Source organism: Ambystoma mexicanum, chromosome 10, assembly GCF_040938575.1.
Source record: "Ambystoma mexicanum isolate Mex_15411 chromosome 10, UKY_AmexF1_1, whole genome shotgun sequence".
NCBI lineage: Eukaryota > Metazoa > Chordata > Amphibia > Caudata > Ambystomatidae > Ambystoma > Ambystoma mexicanum.
Window position 1 is genome coordinate 375,378,439 of NC_090932.1, and position 19,347 is coordinate 375,397,785.

The window sequence follows — 19,347 nt, forward strand, 5'->3', positions numbered from 1 at the left end:
TGGATCATGTCTATGTTCCCCTAGAATGGTTGTGATGCTATTATGGAATTGAGTGCTACAGACAGGAAAGATTATGAACTAGTCAAACAGGCACTTGTTGCCAGATTTGGGAAGACTTGTTCTCAATACCTTAAACGGATTAGAGACCATGAAGAGACAGATGGTACCCCTTGGGCAACCTGGGTTTGTGAATGCCTGAAACACTTATATGGTTGGGTGAAAGGATACAAAGTAAACTCCTTCGGAGGATTGAGGAATTTGTTTTTATTAGAGAATAATTTTGGCGCCTGCTCTACTGACCTGAGACAGTGCCTGGCTGACTCTAAGGAACTTGATCCCAAGAGACTAGCTTAAGCTGCTGATTTATGGGTAGCCAACAGGACCACTCATAAGGATTCTGGGGCAACTCAGAAAAAGGATGAGGGGAAAAAGCACAAGAAAGATAGTAAAGAAATTAATAGTTACTCACTATAGTGACTAATGTACTCCTAGTCCATAGTCCCCTTTCCTCCATACTGCGTGGGCGTCCTCGCTAGGGACGGGAGACAGAACACATGGCAGGAGGCCAAGCAACATGAAAAGCAGAGGGAATGGTGTTGCCAAAGGTCATAATCTCAGCCTTCATTGCATCAAGCAGAGAGAGTTGTTGATCATCCAGTCCTGAATTTGGAGTAGACTTTTAGAGATGTGGTGAAGATCCAAAGTGGGACATGAAGATTGAATGTGATCTGTGTGTCATCTGCATAGGTTTGGACCATGGTGGTGTGCAGAGTAATCAGTTGGCAAGAGGTTTCAGATAGGCATTGATTAGCCAAGGTGATAGTATGGAAGCTTGTGGGACTCCACAGAGTTGGCTGTAGGTTCTGAAAGAAGAGGAACGGTCCTGGCCTGAATATCCTAATTAGAAAGGGAGGATATAATCAGACCAAGAGCTGAGCCAGAAATGCCAAAGGATTTCTCCAAATGCTGAACAAGGGTCTTGTGGTTAAGGGTCTCAATTGCCAATGAGAACTGGCAAAGAATGAGAATGGAATGGAAATTGGAAGCCAATTACATCATTACGCCTCTCATATAAAATACAAGACAGTTTAATTATCTCATACTGATCTACAGCCATATTGGTGATCATGCATAAGGCCATGTGCCTCACTAAACCCGAGCAAATGACTTGTGGTCACATATTCAATGATTTTGCCTCTATAGGTAGTGTTGGCAATAGGGCAGTGATTTGCTTGGATGCTACGGCCTGCAAGGGGAGGTGAGATAGGAGTTCTCTTAAGCGGATGGGTGAAAAGGATTGCTTCCAAAGATCTGTTAACCAAGTGTGTCAAGGCTGGAGGAAGGGTGTGACCATTGTCCTTACTCGTTTTAGCAGGACATTAGTCAATCTACTCAGAAGAGGCTTTTTATGTTCTTAACCAGGGACACAATCTCGGATTGGCTGAGTGGGTTAAAGGCAGAGAAAGAATCGTTTCAGACAAGGTCTGCAACATCGGGAGCAGATGATTTGGGCAGTTTAGAGATTGTCAGATTTATGGCATCAATATTTTCAGTTAAGGAAGAACAGAAGGAGTCTGAAGAGGTTAGGGAAGCAGTATGAGGTGTCAAACAATCTGTTAGATATCTAAGTTCTTTGTAAATTCAAAACAGCTCTTCCGCCTGGTTAGAAGATGAAGCATTATGGATGTGGGTGGAGGCTTTCCTTTTTCAGCATATAAATCTGTGGTAGCCTGTCTGGTGTTGAAGGCAGGCTGTTTTGGGTTCAGGGTCATTGGTGTTGCACTATTGTCATGCAAACACTATTTTCACTGCTTGTATTTATACATTTTCAGGATTAGAACCAAAGGTTGACCTTAGATGGTAGTTTTAATTATGTTCTGGGTAGTTCGGGCCAGAATGTCCAGTGTTCTAGGAGGGATTCAGGTGTCCCATAGGACACTGATGGGGTGACAAATGTAACAGTAGAGCGAGGGATTTCCTTGATTTTACCAAACGAGCCTGGAGGAGAAAGTGGGGGGTGGGGGGATTCACCATAAAGTTGTCAAGTTGTAATTGAGATGATAACAAAATGGCATTGAAAGTTTGGCCTCACATCTGGGTATGGTCGGTGAACCAATTTCTAAGAACCAAGAAGTCACAGAGTTGGAAGAAGGCTAGTGACTGCTTGTTGACAGTGCAGTCTAGCTAAGTCATCAAGTACCACAATCTTATATGAGGCAGTCTGCAGGTTAGCAATATGATCTGTCCATTCTCAAATACAAGGCAATGTTTCCCCAGGGGGTCAGCACAATGTGACAGTGGTAAGAGGTGGCGTAATCGGCATTGCACTTGCAGAGAAGGCATTCACAAGGAGAGGCTGAGGTGGTGCCTATTACAGTGGTGCGAATACAGAAAGGCAAGATCAAGGACAAGCCCCATCCACTGTATGTAACCTGTTGCACACCTGTATCTTACATCCCAGAGGAAGAAGAAGGTCCATCAGTGTTGTGTACTTATCAGAAAATCAGGTTCTCGTTGCTGCCAGGAAATCGCACCCTGAGTCCTAGCTGATAACCTCAAGCTTACTAGAGGATCCGGCATTAAGTGTAGCAATGCTCCAGTAAGGTTTGGGAAACCGAGGTTTCACATGTGCAGGTGCAGGAGGTAGGAGGTAGGAGGAGGATGTCACCCATAGGGGAGGGAGTTAGATTGGAAAGGCTGACAATAGTCTGGGTGGCATTGGGTGGTGAAGATGGAGGAAAAGCACAGTAGGGCAGTGTAGGAGTGAAATGAGATACCATGCAGGAGGAGAGATTAGGGAGAGGAGGGTGTGGTAGGTAGAGGCGTAATGTAAGTGGAAATCAGCTATGATATGGAAGGATAGAATTCAAAGATGAGAAGGTTTGTGACTTACCTTCGCCTTAATTGTGCCATTTTTAACAAGTCGCAACCATTGCACTGAGTTGAGCTGCATACTCCAATGTTTACCCCCTCGCACTTCTATGTACATGATTATTTGTTCATTCTAGGTTTTCTGAAGCAGTGCATGCTCACACTGTATGTTACTGTAACACATGGGCCTCATTACAGGTCGGGTGGTCCGGAATTAACAGTGGCGGTAAACCTACCGCCACTGTTAATTCAGGACCGCCCGATCCCGAGTCCTCCAGGCGGGAGGTGATCTTCCCGCCAGGTCTGACCTGGCGGGTTGAACACCTACCACCTGCAGGCGGATGTGGAAACACCAGCACCATCACGAGATGGTGCCTGTGTTTCCACTTCCCCAGTGAGTCCTATGAGACTCAATGGGAATGGGGATTTACACCATTCCGCCTCCGGGATTCCCAGGACACCAGGGTCGTAATGCCCTGGTATTTCCAGGAGTCACGGAGGCGGAATGGTAATATGAGTCCAGCGGTAACCAGGCGGTTTTACCGCCGCGGTTACCGCCGGACTCGTAATGAGGCCCATAGATTATAAAGGTCTGTTATAATAAACAAGAAATTAAATGTATATCTTTTTGTCCACAATATTTCACTGATCCCTATGTTATGTTATGGTTTTTTTATTTGTAAAGCGCAACATTCGGCCAATGGCATCTCAGCGCTAAGGAAATCCCCAACACAGGAAGGTCATCAGAAGTAAAATAAACTCAGTCGTAAAAAAATAAAGGTTTTTAAAAAGCACAGGAAAAGTAGGTGATTCTCAGTTGCACGAGGTGAATTCCAAAGATTAGCTGCAGCCACTGAGAAAGCACGACCCCTGATCCGGGAGGATTTGAAACGCAGGACATGAATGGAATAAGCATCTTGTGAACAAATTGATCGATGAGGAACATAGAGGGCGAATTTAGACTGGAGATATTCAGCACCAATACCTAAAATGCGCAGTAAACTATGCAAAGAGATTTAAACTGGATCAGTTTGGACAATGGAGGCCAGTAAAGGGAACAAGACAGGGGAAATATGTATTCCAAAGAGGGATTGAGTCGCCAAGCAAGCAGTCAAATGTTGTAGAATTTGAAGATGATTAATCAAATACCCAGGTTGAGCCAGGCATAATGAATTACAATAGCCCACGATACTAAGGACCAAGGAAGCAACATCAGGAGCTCGTAGATGGAATGGGAGAAAGTGAAGTGGCGGACTTTCCAAAGCACCTTAAATTGAAAGTGACCAGATTGGCAAACTCTGCCAATCTGGCCTTCGGTCGATAGAGAGGCAGAGATCTTGAAACCTAAATCCTTAACTACAGGAACCGGAGTAGGAAAAGGGCCAATTCAGGAGGGCCAAAATACGGGGTCCAAAGGGAAACCGCTGATGGGGGGGTGGGGGCGATCACTATCCCCTCCATTTTGTCTCCATTCAGGTTGAGCCAGTTGTCACTCATCCAACATCCCAGTGCCTCCAAGCAACTCCTTAACTGGAAAGCAGTATCGGGCTGATAAAGGTTAATCTGAATGATAATCTCCATGTCATCAGCGTAGGAGTAACAATGGAGGCCGTAGGAGTGGATGAGTTTGAACTGTACACGTTGAACAAAACGGGGGACAGGGTGGAGCCCTGAGGGACCCCACATGTCAAAGGAGCATGGGAAGAACTTAACTCTTCTACCTTAGTGTACTTTTCTTTCACCATCCTTACCTCCTTATGATATATCGTGGTCGCCCTCTTTTCCTTCTTTCTTTCATTGCTTCTGACATTTCACATCTCACAACCACCCTTCTATCTCTCCCATCCCTGTCCATCTCTCACTTCTGCCCCTTCTTGCCTTCTTGCTCACTTCTTGCCCTACCTATTTCCTCTGAATCCTTATTCCAAGATGTTTCTTCCCCTTTCTCATTCCCTCGCGTTATCCTGCCTTAGGACTCCTTCCACCATTCTGTTCCTCTCTACATCTTCCCTTCTTTTTTGTCTTCTATAATCCATTACGCCATACTTCTTCACGCTTTGTCTTCCCCATCTAAAGTCCCTCCCCTAATACCATCATGTATTTGATCCATACAATCCTTCCCCTCCTACTCGAATCTCTTCCTTCTCCCCCTATTTCTCTTCCTTCACGCTTTACAATCCAATGGCCACTTTGGGGGGCTTGACGAGGCCTGTAGAAAGCCTGAAGTCCATATCCCAGGGAAAGTGGCCATAGGCCATGGACCTGGGTGCACAGAACTGCAAAGGGCACTACATGGCCACAAGGACAGTCCACAGGCCAAGCCCATTGGTTTCTTCAGGAGGCTTGGCTGAAACGGGGACATGGCAAAAGGCCTTGCTCTCTGCAAAGTGGCCCACAGATCTGCAATATGGGTAAAGTCAGGCTAGGACCAGTGTCCACTTTGGGTGGCTTGGCCCAGCAAAGTGCCCACTGGGCATGGCAACACACCCTGCATGACTGTAGTCATATGATATTGTATACCATTAAAAACTACTGAAAAATAAGTGAAAGAATTTGGCTTAAGGGAATTTTATGGTTAAGTTGGCCTAATAAAAGGGTTTGGCAAAGGGCATGGCCAGGGGCATTACCATTAAGAGCGTAATCATGAGCAGGATGGTGGTGACCGATTGAGTTATGGATTCATTAGAAATCCTAACTGTACATGTCTTGCACTCAGGATCCCGTTAAGAAAGTGTTTTACTGAATTTCATACTTTTTTATTAGACCACCTGCGTCCCTTTTAACTAAAGTATTTTCACTAGATAGATAGATAGATAGATAGATAGATAGATAGATAGATAGATAGATAGATAGATAATCAAATTAGATGGTTGAATGAATGACTCAAATTAGGTGAAATACTATATATTTGACACAGTAAGAGAGTGGGATGAAGAAGGAAGGGAGTGAGTGGGGCGAGGCAGTGAGTAGACAAAATTGTAGGACAGTTAGAGAAGACCGCTGGGAACTCATGAGACACACAGGACCACCAGTACAGTGCACATGGGGAGAACGAACATCGGGCGGCAGGGGGTGATTGCAGAAACATATCCTGAGGCTGACAGTTCGGCTGGTGTACTCTGGAAGGAAAGTCCATAGTGAAAGGTACCATGTTATAAGACGCTGCAAAGCCCATTATATTGTGACCGTTCACCAAAATTGCACATTAACTGCCTGTACGTGTCATGAATATTGCCATATACAGTGCTATAGAAGGGAATCAGTCAAGTCAATAACTAGTAGTTAAATAACGAGGCTTCTGTGGGGCAAGAATTGGTTCATCCCAACAAGGCGGAAAGACGATGTGGTGGACAAAACGGATTCCCTCAATTCATCATAATTTAAATTTGGATTACAGAAGCAAAACTTGAACTTGGTTTATGTGACATTAGCTCCCAAATGTTAGGCAGTTTGTGTTGTCATGTACTGAAGGGTGTAATTTTATGGGGCTTTAAAGTGGGTTGCATCAACATAAGTGACATGTCGAAACTGAGATTATACATCCCTTCGAAACAATACGAATACTTGTCATTTCTCTATCTCGTCGTGTCAAATTTTACCCACCCTCTTTCTACTCTTTTGTGATGTCTTTCAAAAGAATAATTCTCTCCCACCAAAGTTTGTGGATGAATTATAATTCTTCATTTACTGTGACTACAACAATTGGTCTAATATAATTATGAGTGTGCTGTATCATTTATATAATGTATCCTCTGAAAAACTGGACCATTATACAATGAAGTATAAATCCAATAATGGTGGCTTTTCCTCAATTATATATCACTTCATCATTTGCCTTGAAAAAGCCCGGAGAGCGAAACACATGTCAGCAGTATTTCACTTGACACCTTGCAACACTATCGCTAAAAATTAACAGCTCAAATAATTTTTGGGCATTAGTCCATTGGACATGTTGACGATATCACCTCGATTGGGTAACAACCGTCCCAGTACTAGTCTTAGGATTTGGCTTTCTTTTCTGAAAGTGTAGCCAAGATTTAAACTCGGTTGATGTAACTGTACACCTTCTCTAAATGTTAATAAGAAAAGGTTATTCTAGGCTGATGTAATTGCAAATCTAAGGATGCTAATATTTAAGGTTTGTACAATTTGAATTGACATTTCCTCACATTTCCATGGTAATTTCTTACTTTTGATCTACTCAGACTAATACTATAAAACTGCAATGAGGAATTGGCAATTCGTTCATAGCCAGGAAACACAGAATACGTCAACACGCTTGCCTGCAGCTGGTGGAATCCCAGCTCACGTCACTCATTTCCTCTCACTTCATTTTAACTCCTCCCTTCCTCACTCCCTGTATTGATGCACTTCCTGGTACCCCCTTAGACCCTGCCTCATTCCCTAACGACACTTCGCCTGCCCTCCTTCACTCCTCACATTATTGCCATGGTCCTTTTCTAGCTCAAAGGATAACTTCGTGCTCTCCTCTTTGCAGGATGCTCCTGCTGTCTGGGGCTCAGCCGCCGAACAGGACCTGCACCATGCCGCCCATCACCTTCCAGGACCTGCCCTTGAATGTCTACATGGCCATCTTCGGGACGGGCATCTTCGTCTTCGTGCTGAGCCTCATCTTCTGCTGCTACTTCATCAGGTGAGTGCAGGGGTCGGGAGTTCCCAGGTGCTGGGTGCACTGGAAGTCACATTACAGAGGTAGGTACTACAGAACAAGCCCAGGTGTGCATCGTACATGGGTGCTGCACATGGGTGCCAACATTTGATTTTCAGTATGGGGGCAGAAACTCCCAAAGCGAGCAAAGCAAGGGAGCTTTGCCTACCCCCAGGCCGAAACAACCCATTTTAGAGCACATTTTGCTACAAGAATTGGAAAAAAAGCCATAGGATTTAAAGGCAGGTCTAAACATGTAGCATTTCGGCAGCAGTCTGCAAACATGCTGAGCTGCCTTTCCTCAGATTTCTGCTTTTGGATCTCCACCTTCTCCCTCCTTCTTCTGTGCCTGCCAAACAGCTTTGGCCTGTCCACCCCTCTCCTCATCCCTCCACCCCATAATTAAGGCTCAAGTGGTCCATTGAGGGTGTGGTCTTACTACTTTGAAGTGAGCAGCACTTACTTATTTTGAAAGATGCATACTGGCACTTTAATGGGCCTCGGTCCAGTAGGAGAGGTGCCAGGAACCCTGTAGAGCCGAACAGTTTAAAAGTGAGGAATCCTTTCTTTTCTATTTTGGTTTCCTTCTTACAAATACATGCAGAATATCCACTGGGGCAAAATGACACTCCTGCCCCCATAGTTCAAGGTGTACAGGGTCAACTGCCCCGTATGCCCCCATGTACTCGGCCCCTCTGGTGCTACATACTTTGAACACTTTCGGGCAGTATTCCTGTGAGGATGTCAGTGCCATACAGCCCTGCCAAATCACTTTGTAACTGGCAACATCTCTGCTACAAAAGCCCAGGCAGGATCCCATTATCCTCTCCACCAAACATTCGAGTTTGTATACTGGCACCTACCATTGAAAACAATCCAATCCTCTCTTGCGGGTTGCCCTGGGATTCTGGCTCTGAGTGCAAAGCACAGCTCTGCCAATACACCCATACCGCACCCATTGCCATTCCAGCATTTGTTTTAACACACAGCTCTGACTTTGAACCTCAATAATGGCCCACCCGGGCACCCGCTTCCAGTGTTATACCTAGACGGCATCTAAATATGCACCTGTGCCCCCATTGATTTGGATGCATAGCGAGCGAACCACAGTAAGCTCTGCCAGTGTACCTCAGTCCAGCCGTGCCACCAAGATTCACTCATTCTCTGCTCTGTTGGTCAAGTGTGGACTGGCCTATATAGGACAATAGAGAAATGCCCGAACCAAAAATGCAAAATGCTGGTGTGGGCCCGTTTTTTGGGTCAAAGTGGGTCACTTTTTGGGCCAATGTGTGCCAGTTTGATGAGTTACTTCACTATGCGGCTAGTAGTTTTAACCAGTGTTGCTGAATACAAATTCTTTAAAATGCACAGTTTGCATCACATTTTATCAACAACAAAAAAACCTTGAATACTATTCAAACAGTCTGTCCCAAAAGGAATGAATTGCCATTTGCAACGGTGGGCCATTTTTTCCATTGGGTCCCGAGACAATTGTATGCCTAAGTCGTCCCTCCTGTTGGTACGTCCCATTCTTGCCTCACAATGCCACCTGCTAATCCAGTTTTGGGACAGCCCTCCTAGGTCTGCACAAAAGCTGGTTACGGACCATCTCTATGTTAGTAAGACATTATTGAATATTTGAAAAAGCGTAAAACAACACACACAAAAATACACGCACCATTACTTGTCAGCCCCTGGGTGGTCCGTCTTCTATGTTCAAGGATCCTTTGCTGCCCAGCTAGGTTTATGCTTTATAAATCCCATATATATATCTATAATACACATAGGGCCTCATTCCAACCCAGGCGTTAAGGGGTTTACGGCGCCGTAAACGGCAGCGACCCTTAACGCCTGATTACAAGGTCCCTTAGCGCCATGGTGAGTTTAACGCCTGCTTTTTGCAGGCGTTAAAATCCATGCCGCTAAGGGACCTTGGAGATAATTACGGCACCGTAATTTACGGTGGCGTAATTATCTCCTTCCCCACTCCCATTATGCCCTATGGGGCAAAAATGGGAATGGGGAAGGGTAAATGGGGATTTACCGCCCCACTCACCTTGGAATGGGGCGGTAAATCCGCCAACCACCATAGCGTAAACGTAGTTTACGCCATGGCGGTAAAGGTACGACCCAGGCGGTAACTTACCGCCTGGGTCGTAATGAGGCCCATAGAAATTCGTGTACGTACTGTATTAGAACTTGTAGAAACTATTGTCAAATTGCAAACAACAATAAGCATTTTATAAAAACGTATGACAACGACTTTCTTGTCCAATTATTATAAAATGTTAAAGGTTAAACGTAGTATGTATATAAGCGCGTATAGCATACTTAGAATGCCATATGATCTTAACAGAACATCGATGGGATTGCTGTTACATGTGTCACTCTGCTCATTTCGCTTCTAGGAACAGCCACTCGCACTGCACTGGGACACACGGCTCCCTCGGGGCTCTCTTATCCGTTTTATCCGGAGGATATTTTTTCCAACACACGCCAGATGTTGTTTTAAACCATAGTCGCAACAAAACACACACACACACACTGTCACACAGAGCTCTTGGTCAGAGCCGGAAGCAGGCGACAGGGGCAACTAATAAGGAAACGGGCGGGCAGGAAACGGTCTTCCTCAGAGGGCACCGGTGAGGCTGAAGCATTGTTCGCGCGCTGCCAATTCCCGCCCCCGCCGCCTGCACGTGCGCGGTGTATACACTATTTTTAACTGCATCCGCTATTGCGGACCAGTTATTTTTAGAGCTAATGAATTGCCTTACTTGGTTTACAGCTGTTTCAGAAACCACAAGAGGGTTGGATTTTGAACAAAAGAGGTTTCAATCGGAGTGATGTCACCTTTCTGTGACCGTTCTTTTGAAAGGTGTGTAATGTAAATATGGAGGTGATTTGGAGGGAGCACACGAAAGCAGCATGTTTGGGTTCAGGTATTAACAAGCATTGGCAATGCCAACAGTTTGGGCATTTGTGTAGACAAGACACGCCAGGAACAGCCTTAGTGGTGTTAACTGACATTGATGGTAGCAGGTGCGAAATAGTGCGAGAATCTAGCCATTTAATAGCAGTGGCTGTCAAATGCCTAATACCTATACACAAGCCAACAAGCCAAAACTGCTGGCGCTGTCAATGCTTGTTCTTAACAGGACTTCAGTGAAGGAGAGCAGAGTGCTTATAAATCGAGTGTCTGAGGGCAGACCTGGTAAGACATTTCTATTACACCGGTAGCTTGTTTACAACTCCAATTAAGTCATTGGGCCTCATTACGACCCTGGCGCTAAGTGTTTAATGGCGCCGTGAAAGGCTGCGGCGCCGTTAAACACTTAGCACCTTAGTACGAGGTCCCTTTGCGGGACCCGACCTTAACGGCTGGTCTACACCAGCTGTTAAAGTAGGGACCCGCAAAGGGACCTTGGTGCTAAGAACGGTACCGCAATTTCCGGTACCGTACTTAGCGCCTTCCCCATTCCCATAGAGCCCTATGGGGCGAAAATGGGAATGGGGAAGGGCCATGGTTCAATGGGGAATTACCGCCCCGCCAACCTTGGAATGGGGTGGTAATTCCCCATTGAACCATGGCGGACCCATTACACCGGCACCAACCATGGTGCTACTAGCGCCATGGTTTAGCGCCGGTGTTGTAATGAGGGCCATTAACTCTCAGAAGACTGCTTTGAAAATACACTAGAAGGCACTTCGAGTGCAAAGTTTGATGTTAAGGCTTGATTAAAGTGAGCTCAAAGAGCTCCCATCAGGAGATGTTTTGGGCAGGGAGCAGCAAGAACTGGATGGGAATGGCCATAGGGATTAGCCTGGCCGTGGGCAGTCAATGGGTGGGAACATATCCAAACAATACCAACAGGCTGTGTGTCCCTCCTCATATACCATTTCTCCCTGTCTGTACTCTAATGCAATAGTTTTGGCTTATTGATAGCGCAAATGCCACCTAATAGCCCAAACTAACAAACACTGGCAATGGCAATAGTTTTGGTGTTTATTGCTGTTCTTTGCATTCTGCATCTATCGGCACCAGGGTGCAAAGAGGAGAGTGTAATGTTTCAAAGGGGGTGTGATAAGAGGTGCAGGTGTGCAATAGAATGAGACAGGGAAAAGAGCAAGGGAGGAGGCCATTGATTGAGGGTGCCATCGATGATGAGCAGGAGGAAATATGAGCGAGAAAGGGTGAGAGTGAGAGGGTTAGAAATAAAGCAAGAGTGTGAGAGGAAGGATGAGAGGGGATAGGGAGAGGGAATAAGGAGGGTGGGAGAATAGAGGAGGTTGGATGGGGTAGTAGTGGGTGGGATAATAAATTGTGAACATCTATTTAAATCATTTAAATTGCAAGACTGTGATGAATTGGTTTTAAATGTTATATGAAGGGAATATTATTTAAATGTGATACAATTTGTAACTGCGATTTTTATAAATTCTTAACATGTTTAATTTTAAACAAAGAATGTGTAAAAAAAACAAATGCGGTTATATCACAATAAATAAATAAAAAAAAATAATAATTGTGTATGGTGGGTGGTGGAGGTAAAGAGAGCGATGGTAGGGTTGAGTAGAGAAAGAGGGGGTGTATGGGTGGTGATAGAGAGAGGGGGTAGGGTGGGTGGTGATAGAGAGAGGGGGTAGGGTGGGTGGGGATAGAGAGACATACAGTAGGGGGGTGGATGAGGTAGAGAGTGGGAGGGAGGGGTGGGTTGGTGCAAGTAGATATGGTGGGGGTTGGGTGGGTTATTTGTAGAGAGAGTTGGGTATAGTGGGTGGGGGTAGAGAGAGTTGGGTTGGGCGTAGACAGAGTTGGGTAAGGTGGGTGAGTGGGGGTAGAGAGAGTTGGATAGGGTGGGTGCGGTAAAGAGAATGGGTAGGGTGGGTGAGGATAGAGCGAGTAGGGGTTGGGTTGGTGTGGGTAGAAAGAGTGGGTGTAGGGTGGGTGGAGTAGAGGGAGTGGGGTAGGGTGCGGGGCAGAGAGAGGGGGTGGATGGGGGTAGAAAGAGTTAGGGTAGGGTTGGTGGGGATTGAAATTGGGTGGTTTGGGTTAGTATGAGTGGGGGTAGGGTGGGTGAGGATAGTGGGAGCAGGGGTGGGGAGGGATTGAGAAAATTGAGGTATGTGGGTGGGGTAGAGAGAGTGGGGGTAGGGCAGGCTGGGTGTGGGTAGAGAGAGTGGGTGGAGGTAGAGAGAGAGGGTGTTTGGTGGGTGGATGGAGAGGGCATTGATGTGACGAGAAAAGTCGGAGCTGAGGGTGCATGCCAGGTTCTTTATGGAGGATGCTGCAGGAGGTGGGCCTAGGGAGGGTGGCCAGGGGTGGGTTGGGGAGGAATGCTGTCTTGCCGCAAATCAGGATTTCGGTTTTGCCCGGATTGAGGAGGTGGTGGTTGACCGCCATCCAGTGGTCAATATCCATGAGGCAGGAGGCAAGGTCTGGGTGCGGGGAGAACGGGGAGTTGGGAAACTTGAAAATGATCTACACAAGGGTATATAAAGATGCATGCTCTGGGGAGCAATGCATGAAACCTAATGTGGCCATTTAAAGGCATTTTCTTTCATTGTACTTCTGATGGTGCTGTTGTAAAACACATCACACGTTATAGTGTCAAGTGGAGGAAAGGCAGGACCCAGGTATGGAGTTTGAATTGGGTGGAGGCGTGAAGGTGAGTTTGGGGTCGGTGGGGAGTGGGGAAGAAAGTGGCAGGTAGTGGGGAACATGCTTCCAATACTTTCTTTTAACACTTCGGGCACTGGGCGCAGTACTAATGCCGAATACCTTAACATAAGCACACATTGCTGCAAGCTTCCAAAACTCAAAGAACGTATCCAGCACAGTCAGCAGCAGTGCCAGCTTCTTTCAGGCAGTGCTTGTTTACATGACTAACAGCTGATGTGCAGACTTCAGCTAATCATAGAATGGGCACAGCACTGGAAGCTGCAATGTGACATTATTTTACACATACAGAACAGGTAGAGTCCAGGCAGCATCCAAGGTCCCACAGCACAGAACAGGTGTGTCAAAAGGGGAACATGAAATCATGCCTACCCTACACATAGAACATGTCCAGTAATGAAAGAGCAACAGTGCAAATTTCCCTCACACAACAGACAGGTTCAACACAAGCAGCAGCAGTGAGAGTCACAAAGAGCAAGTTCAACAAAGGCCTCGGAGCAAGCATCCCGCACACACAGAGCAGGACGTGCAGCAGCTGTGAACGGAGAATAGCACAGGGGCAACGCGCTGGTCTCGGAGGCAAGACCACGCAGAGCAGCAGAGGTTTGAATCCCAGATCTGCGCTTAGAAACCGAACACAGGTATGGTATTAGGCACGGTCAATAAACAGTCAACATGCAGCCTTTCTTGCATAACAGGTACAGTGCTGGCAGCAGCAGTGCAAGCTTCCATCAAATTCAGAACACGCAGATCGAGAGCAACAAAGGAAGTGCACAGGTCAGTCGAAGCACAGGCAAGCGCAGTGCACCCTCACTCACACACGGACTGTACTGAGCTGCAGTGTATGCAATGAGCCTGTTTGATCCTGCATGGTCTTTCTGGTAGAGGGAGACAGTGTTTGCTTGAGAGTGCAGTCAGAACACAAACAGGAAGCCACTGTCGTTTGCGGGCACCAGTGCCAAGCGACAGCGCCATAAATACTTATTTGTGTAACAAAACAATAGCATGAGGCCTGCAGTTCCTGGAGCTCTGCTCTTCCTCCCCAATCTGTAAACAGAGACCAGTGCACGGCTTCATTGGGATCTCTTTTAACCATTATACACTATGCTCGTGCTTTTTTTTTATAGAAAAAAAGTATAATTTATCAATATACATCAACTCCCAGACTTTCCTATTATACATTTTCTATCAAACTCCTTTTTTTGAAGTCATGAAACAGAAACCACCCTGCAGTGTTCCCTCTCTCAGAGCATTTGGCAGCAAGGGGTGGTGAGAATGTGGACAGCCGAGATGCTGACATCATCACTCCGTTTGCTGGCCCCAGACAGAATGTTGTTTTCCCTTACACTGAAGAGGTGAATTCGACTTCCCAAAGACCAGGATGTCATCGCTGTAATTCAGACCCCCTGGCACATGTTTAATCACCTGGTGGATCTCCTCCTGCAAGATCTCTGCTGCCGACGATATGCCGAAGCTCAGGCATTTGTAGCGAAAAAGCCCCAAGTGGGCTACGAAAGTGGTCTCTTTAAATGAAAGGACACAATGTTTTTACCTTGCTGGAGGGGGGTTGTTTACCTCCACCCTTTGGGTGAAGGTGCAAATTTGCAGCATTTCAATGTGGAATTATGACTCCTAATCATGCAGCACATTAGATAAAAAATAGAAAATAATAATCATGCAGTATTTACTGAATGCGGTACGCCCACATTGCCACATGTGGTAAACACCTCATGGCTTCATATTCAGGCCCATGCAAAAATACGGACTGTTTTACCCTGCCCGCTCAACTCATAATGGCCTGTTTCACACGGCGCTCCTTTGGATTTTTCTCAATTTTGCCACGCTTTCTCTGACGGTGTCGTCTCCTCTAAAGATGCAAACCCCCCAACAGACGGGATGCGCTAAATCATTTCTGTTATTAACTTTGAATCCTGGGGCGTGTGTGTACTATGTGGACATCTGGGACTACAGGTCCCAGAATGCACAGTTTATACCAGGACTGGAATGCTATCTCCCGAATGGACTGGAGCATGTAGGCATGTTTGCAAAGGTGTGCTGTGCTCAGGATAGGCGCCCCCCGGGACACACATAGCGGCATCCCATGCTCCCTGTGAGTGCCTTTATGCAGCGTTTCTTGCTCTGCACCCTACCATCCCAATTGGTTGTTCAATGCTTTAACAGACTGAGTTCATTTGAAATTAAAATGCCACAGCCAATCTCTTTGTGTTCAATAACTTCCTTGTTCTCCCTCTTCTCCCCTCCAGCAAACTCCGACATCAGGCGCAGAGCGAGAAATTTGGCTACAAAGAGGTAAAATTCCCCTTTAGCGTACATTAATAATGATTGTTGTGACATGTTGGAGGTGAAAGTTTTTTAATGTCTTTTTTGGTTTATTGTCTGGAATGTGGGGTTCTGTGCGTGCAATGAAGGAAATACACCCGAGGCCTGTAGCTGGGCACAGCAGCAGGCCCTTCCTCCATTCTCCAGTTTCACAGTGTCTTCGCCCCCCCTCCCCCATGCTTCATGTGGACGGTGGCTTGCCTGTTTCTTCTGGCTGTCTTGGAAGAGTTAACCAGAGGTCGAGGTGGGTGGCCACTAAAGGGTATAGCGTTCCTCTGCTTTTCAGGAAAATCCCAAATCCTTCCCTTACTTTTTGTAACACACGGAGCACAGTTTCTGGACTACAGGGAAGGGTACCTTTTGTTTTTTGCTTCACCCCTACTGAGGATTCGAACCTGGGTTCTGCTGAAAACATTCTAGTGCTGTGCTTTCCAAATCTTCTATGCTGAGCACCCACTTAAGTAAAAACACTAGTATCGAGAACTACTTACATTTCCTATTCAACACAACTACTGTGTTGTCATTTGGAAGAGCTTCGCGTCTTCACTGGACTTCCTCCGGACTCCCCTAGGAGGGCTGTCACCCAAGAGCGAATACCACTGCTTAAGTCTCACATCTTCTTGAGATAGCTCACAGCCACTGGTTTGCTTTTGTTTATTTGGATATCCTGCTTGGGGCAGAATGCTCATTCTGGCCAGCCCCGAAGTGTAACTGGCAGGGGCGGGTAACCCTTGCCCCATGGCTGCCAGCAATAGGGGAGGGCAGGGGCAGCCGAAGCACGGAGATTCACACACAGCTGCTCCCTCTCTCCCCCCTCCTCCGTCACGTTTCACGTGGGGGGAGGGGGTGCATGCTGGAGGGATTGGGGGGGGGCACACAGTCCCCCACACAGGCACAACAAAGACCATGGGGCAGCCCTGGGTTTAATATAAGGAGCTGCTGTTGCAGCAGGAATACAGAATCCGTTTGTGGTCCCTGCACGGGGACCCAAGCGATCCAGTTTGGGTCCCTGCACTGGGACCCAAACAAAAGAGTACTTTGCATACGCAGAGTCTCTTCTTTTTCCCAGAACTCTCCCACCCTAGAAAAAGGGCGAGAAGAAAGAGAAAGAAAACAGGTCACTGTACGGTGACCACACTGTCGTGGGACAAGAATGGCAGCACGGACCAGAGGGGGTAACCTCGGAACCCGATGCCCAAAAGTACAGCATATTACGGTTACTGTATTATGATTATGTTTTGTTATGACCATAACCGTGCAATAAAAATCCCACACCCTTTTATTGCCAACACTCACCAATGTGTTCATGTTATTACGTGGGGGGAAAGGGTATGGTTTTCCAACACCCAGGTTATGTTATCAGTCTGCTGGAATTATGGTCCGCTGGTTTCTGAGCCGCTACATAGCCCACGCACCGCAGTGATCAGCATTTGTCTTTGGCTAGTAAGCATGATTAACGTGAAATTGCTGCAGGTTCAGTTGTGTGTGCAGGTATTGGATGGGGAAGTGGCTATAGTCTTGGGCATGGTAGGTGATTGGGAAGGCGAGAGTACACAAGGCTGTGCAGGACAATGACTGAAAGTAATGGCTGTTTTAGGTGCATTTTTTCACTTCTAGTGTTGGTAGTACAATTGTAAAGCACAGCGTTGGGGGTGGAATAGAGGAACGGCAGGACCAAGTACGGGGTCTGTACTGGGAGGTTAGGGTGGTTATGGGAGTCGGTGGGGAGAAGGGGTGTAGGGTCACAGTTCCACTGCATATAGTCCCACTACACTTTGACCCCTGTAGCTAACTGCGACTTTCCTGTAGGGCTTCTTCTATTGCTGCTATCTCGTGCCAACATCATGTCCAACGGTGAAGGCAGGCACAAATCTATGTAGGCTACAGTGTACATTCCCATGAGTCGGTATACATATTTTACAGTGGCTCCTGCCATATTGTGTTCAGATTCGACTTAAGAAGGGGGGATGTTGTGTTGTAGGTGCCTCCTACAATAGGGTAACCACATAAAACAATTTAAAAAACGGACAGGCCATAGACCTAGAAGTAGGACTACCATAAATACAAATAAAACGGTAGTCCTACTTCTATGTCGCTGGCTTTTGCGGGGGTCGGGGAGGGGTGTGCTCACAGGCACACTCTTCTCATTGGAGGAGCGCGCTGGGGAAGGAAAGGGGGCGTGAAAAGCATTTTGCCCCCATTCGCGCAGGAAGAGTTGCGCCGGTACCCGATTTCGGGATTTCAAAATCGGTCCCGGCAAAAAACAGGACTGTAGCCACTGACCTTGCAAACCCGGACGGGGTTTATAAAATTTAAAAAATCCCGAGACCCCAGGACGAAGGGCGATTTCCCCGGACTGTCCCGGAAAAACCGAAACGTCTGGTTACCCTATCCTACAACTCAGGCGGTCGAGCGCTTCACGTTGTGCGGGTCACCGCTGCTCAAAAGAATGAAGGCCCACACATTGGACACGTCCAGTATTAACTTCTTTATTTTGTAAAACTAAACTCTTCCTCCCAACACGTGATTTCCCTTTCCTGGGGCGTCGCCCCCTCCCTAATGCACACTTCCACATGACAATGTGTGTGGCTTGACTGTAAAGTCACAACATGACAGGGGGACACTCAGAAGGGCGAGTTCTCCCTAATGGGAATGAAACACGCCAAAAGAGGATTACGCAGAGATCCCGGTGGTGAGCACTTTACCTACTGAGCTGTGCTGCCCCCCACCCTTGTTCTCCTTGACACACCCACATTATTGTTCTCGTCTTCCCAGTTCAATCCTTCATGTTTCTTATGTAGCCTGATTTACCATTGCAAGTCGGTCGCTGGGTGCTGGGAGCTCCTAAGTGAAATTACTTCGCTAACTAAGCGTTCATTTGTTACCAGAATATGCATTAGATTGTACATTCTCCCAAAAGAATAGTGTATGACAAAACGCCAATAATTTCTCCCAAATAGAATGAGCATGACAGCATTGGCTTTTCCGTTTGGGAGATGCTAGTCCAGTCCCGTCTTTTCTTACCATTCTCGGAGTTACAGTCCCGGATTCCCCCATTCTAAACTCAGGACTACAAGTGAAACAGGACTGTGATATTGTGGGGCGATGGCGGGCCCCACATGCAGACATACACGCACGCATCCAGCACTCACACCAAGAGACACGCCGGAGACGTGTTGCTGTTCTGGTCCCCGGCGCGAACCGCCGGCCGGGACCGTCTTTATTCAATGCGCGCATGCGCGAGCCTCGTTATGGGCCGTGCATGCGCAGAACCGCGTATTCACTACGCAACATCCCTCCTTTTTCCCCAAACAATGAACATTGATTAACAGTGTAACTTAACTTATTCTTCAAACATCAACGTTCCAGCACGACCTAGATTACTAAGCAGGGTCCATAATAAAGTCTTGGAACCTCTGCGGCGGCTTACGCCCCGCCCGGCTCGGGTACCTGCGTGCCTCGGCCTGAGGCATCTCTTGTGTCCCTTGAGTCTCGGCCAGTCCATCGGGTGTCGGTGGCGGTCCATCGCTTGGCTCAGGTGCCGGAGGGTCGACTTCATCTGTTTCGGCAGATCCCACGCGCTTGAAAAACGAGACGTTCCTGGTGACAGTTCCACGTGCGTTGGCCGCGGTGACCATCGAGCCCTTTACATGCGTCACCCCCAGGGGCTGGGTTTCATAGGTTAACGATAACTTTCCTTCTGCTCTTCTGTTTCGCACCAACACGGTATCCCCCACCGCAATCGGCCTCTCCGAGAGCTTCCTCCTGATCGTCTCATTTTCGTGCCGCG

At 47.0% G+C, this 19,347-nt stretch overlaps 1 protein-coding gene across 2 annotated transcripts in view; it reads left to right on the plus strand.

Moving 5' to 3' along the window:
* Positions 1-19,347, plus strand: part of RNF122 (ring finger protein 122) — a 196,305-nt gene that overhangs the window by 126,998 nt on the left and 49,960 nt on the right. For both annotated transcript variants that reach the window (XM_069617964.1, XM_069617963.1), the window contains exons 2-3: positions 7,370-7,525; positions 15,482-15,527. In XM_069617964.1, the coding sequence (XP_069474065.1) occupies positions 7,371-7,525; positions 15,482-15,527 (201 nt within the window). In that variant the 5' untranslated portion in view covers position 7,370. The remainder of the gene's footprint in view (positions 1-7,369; positions 7,526-15,481; positions 15,528-19,347) is intronic.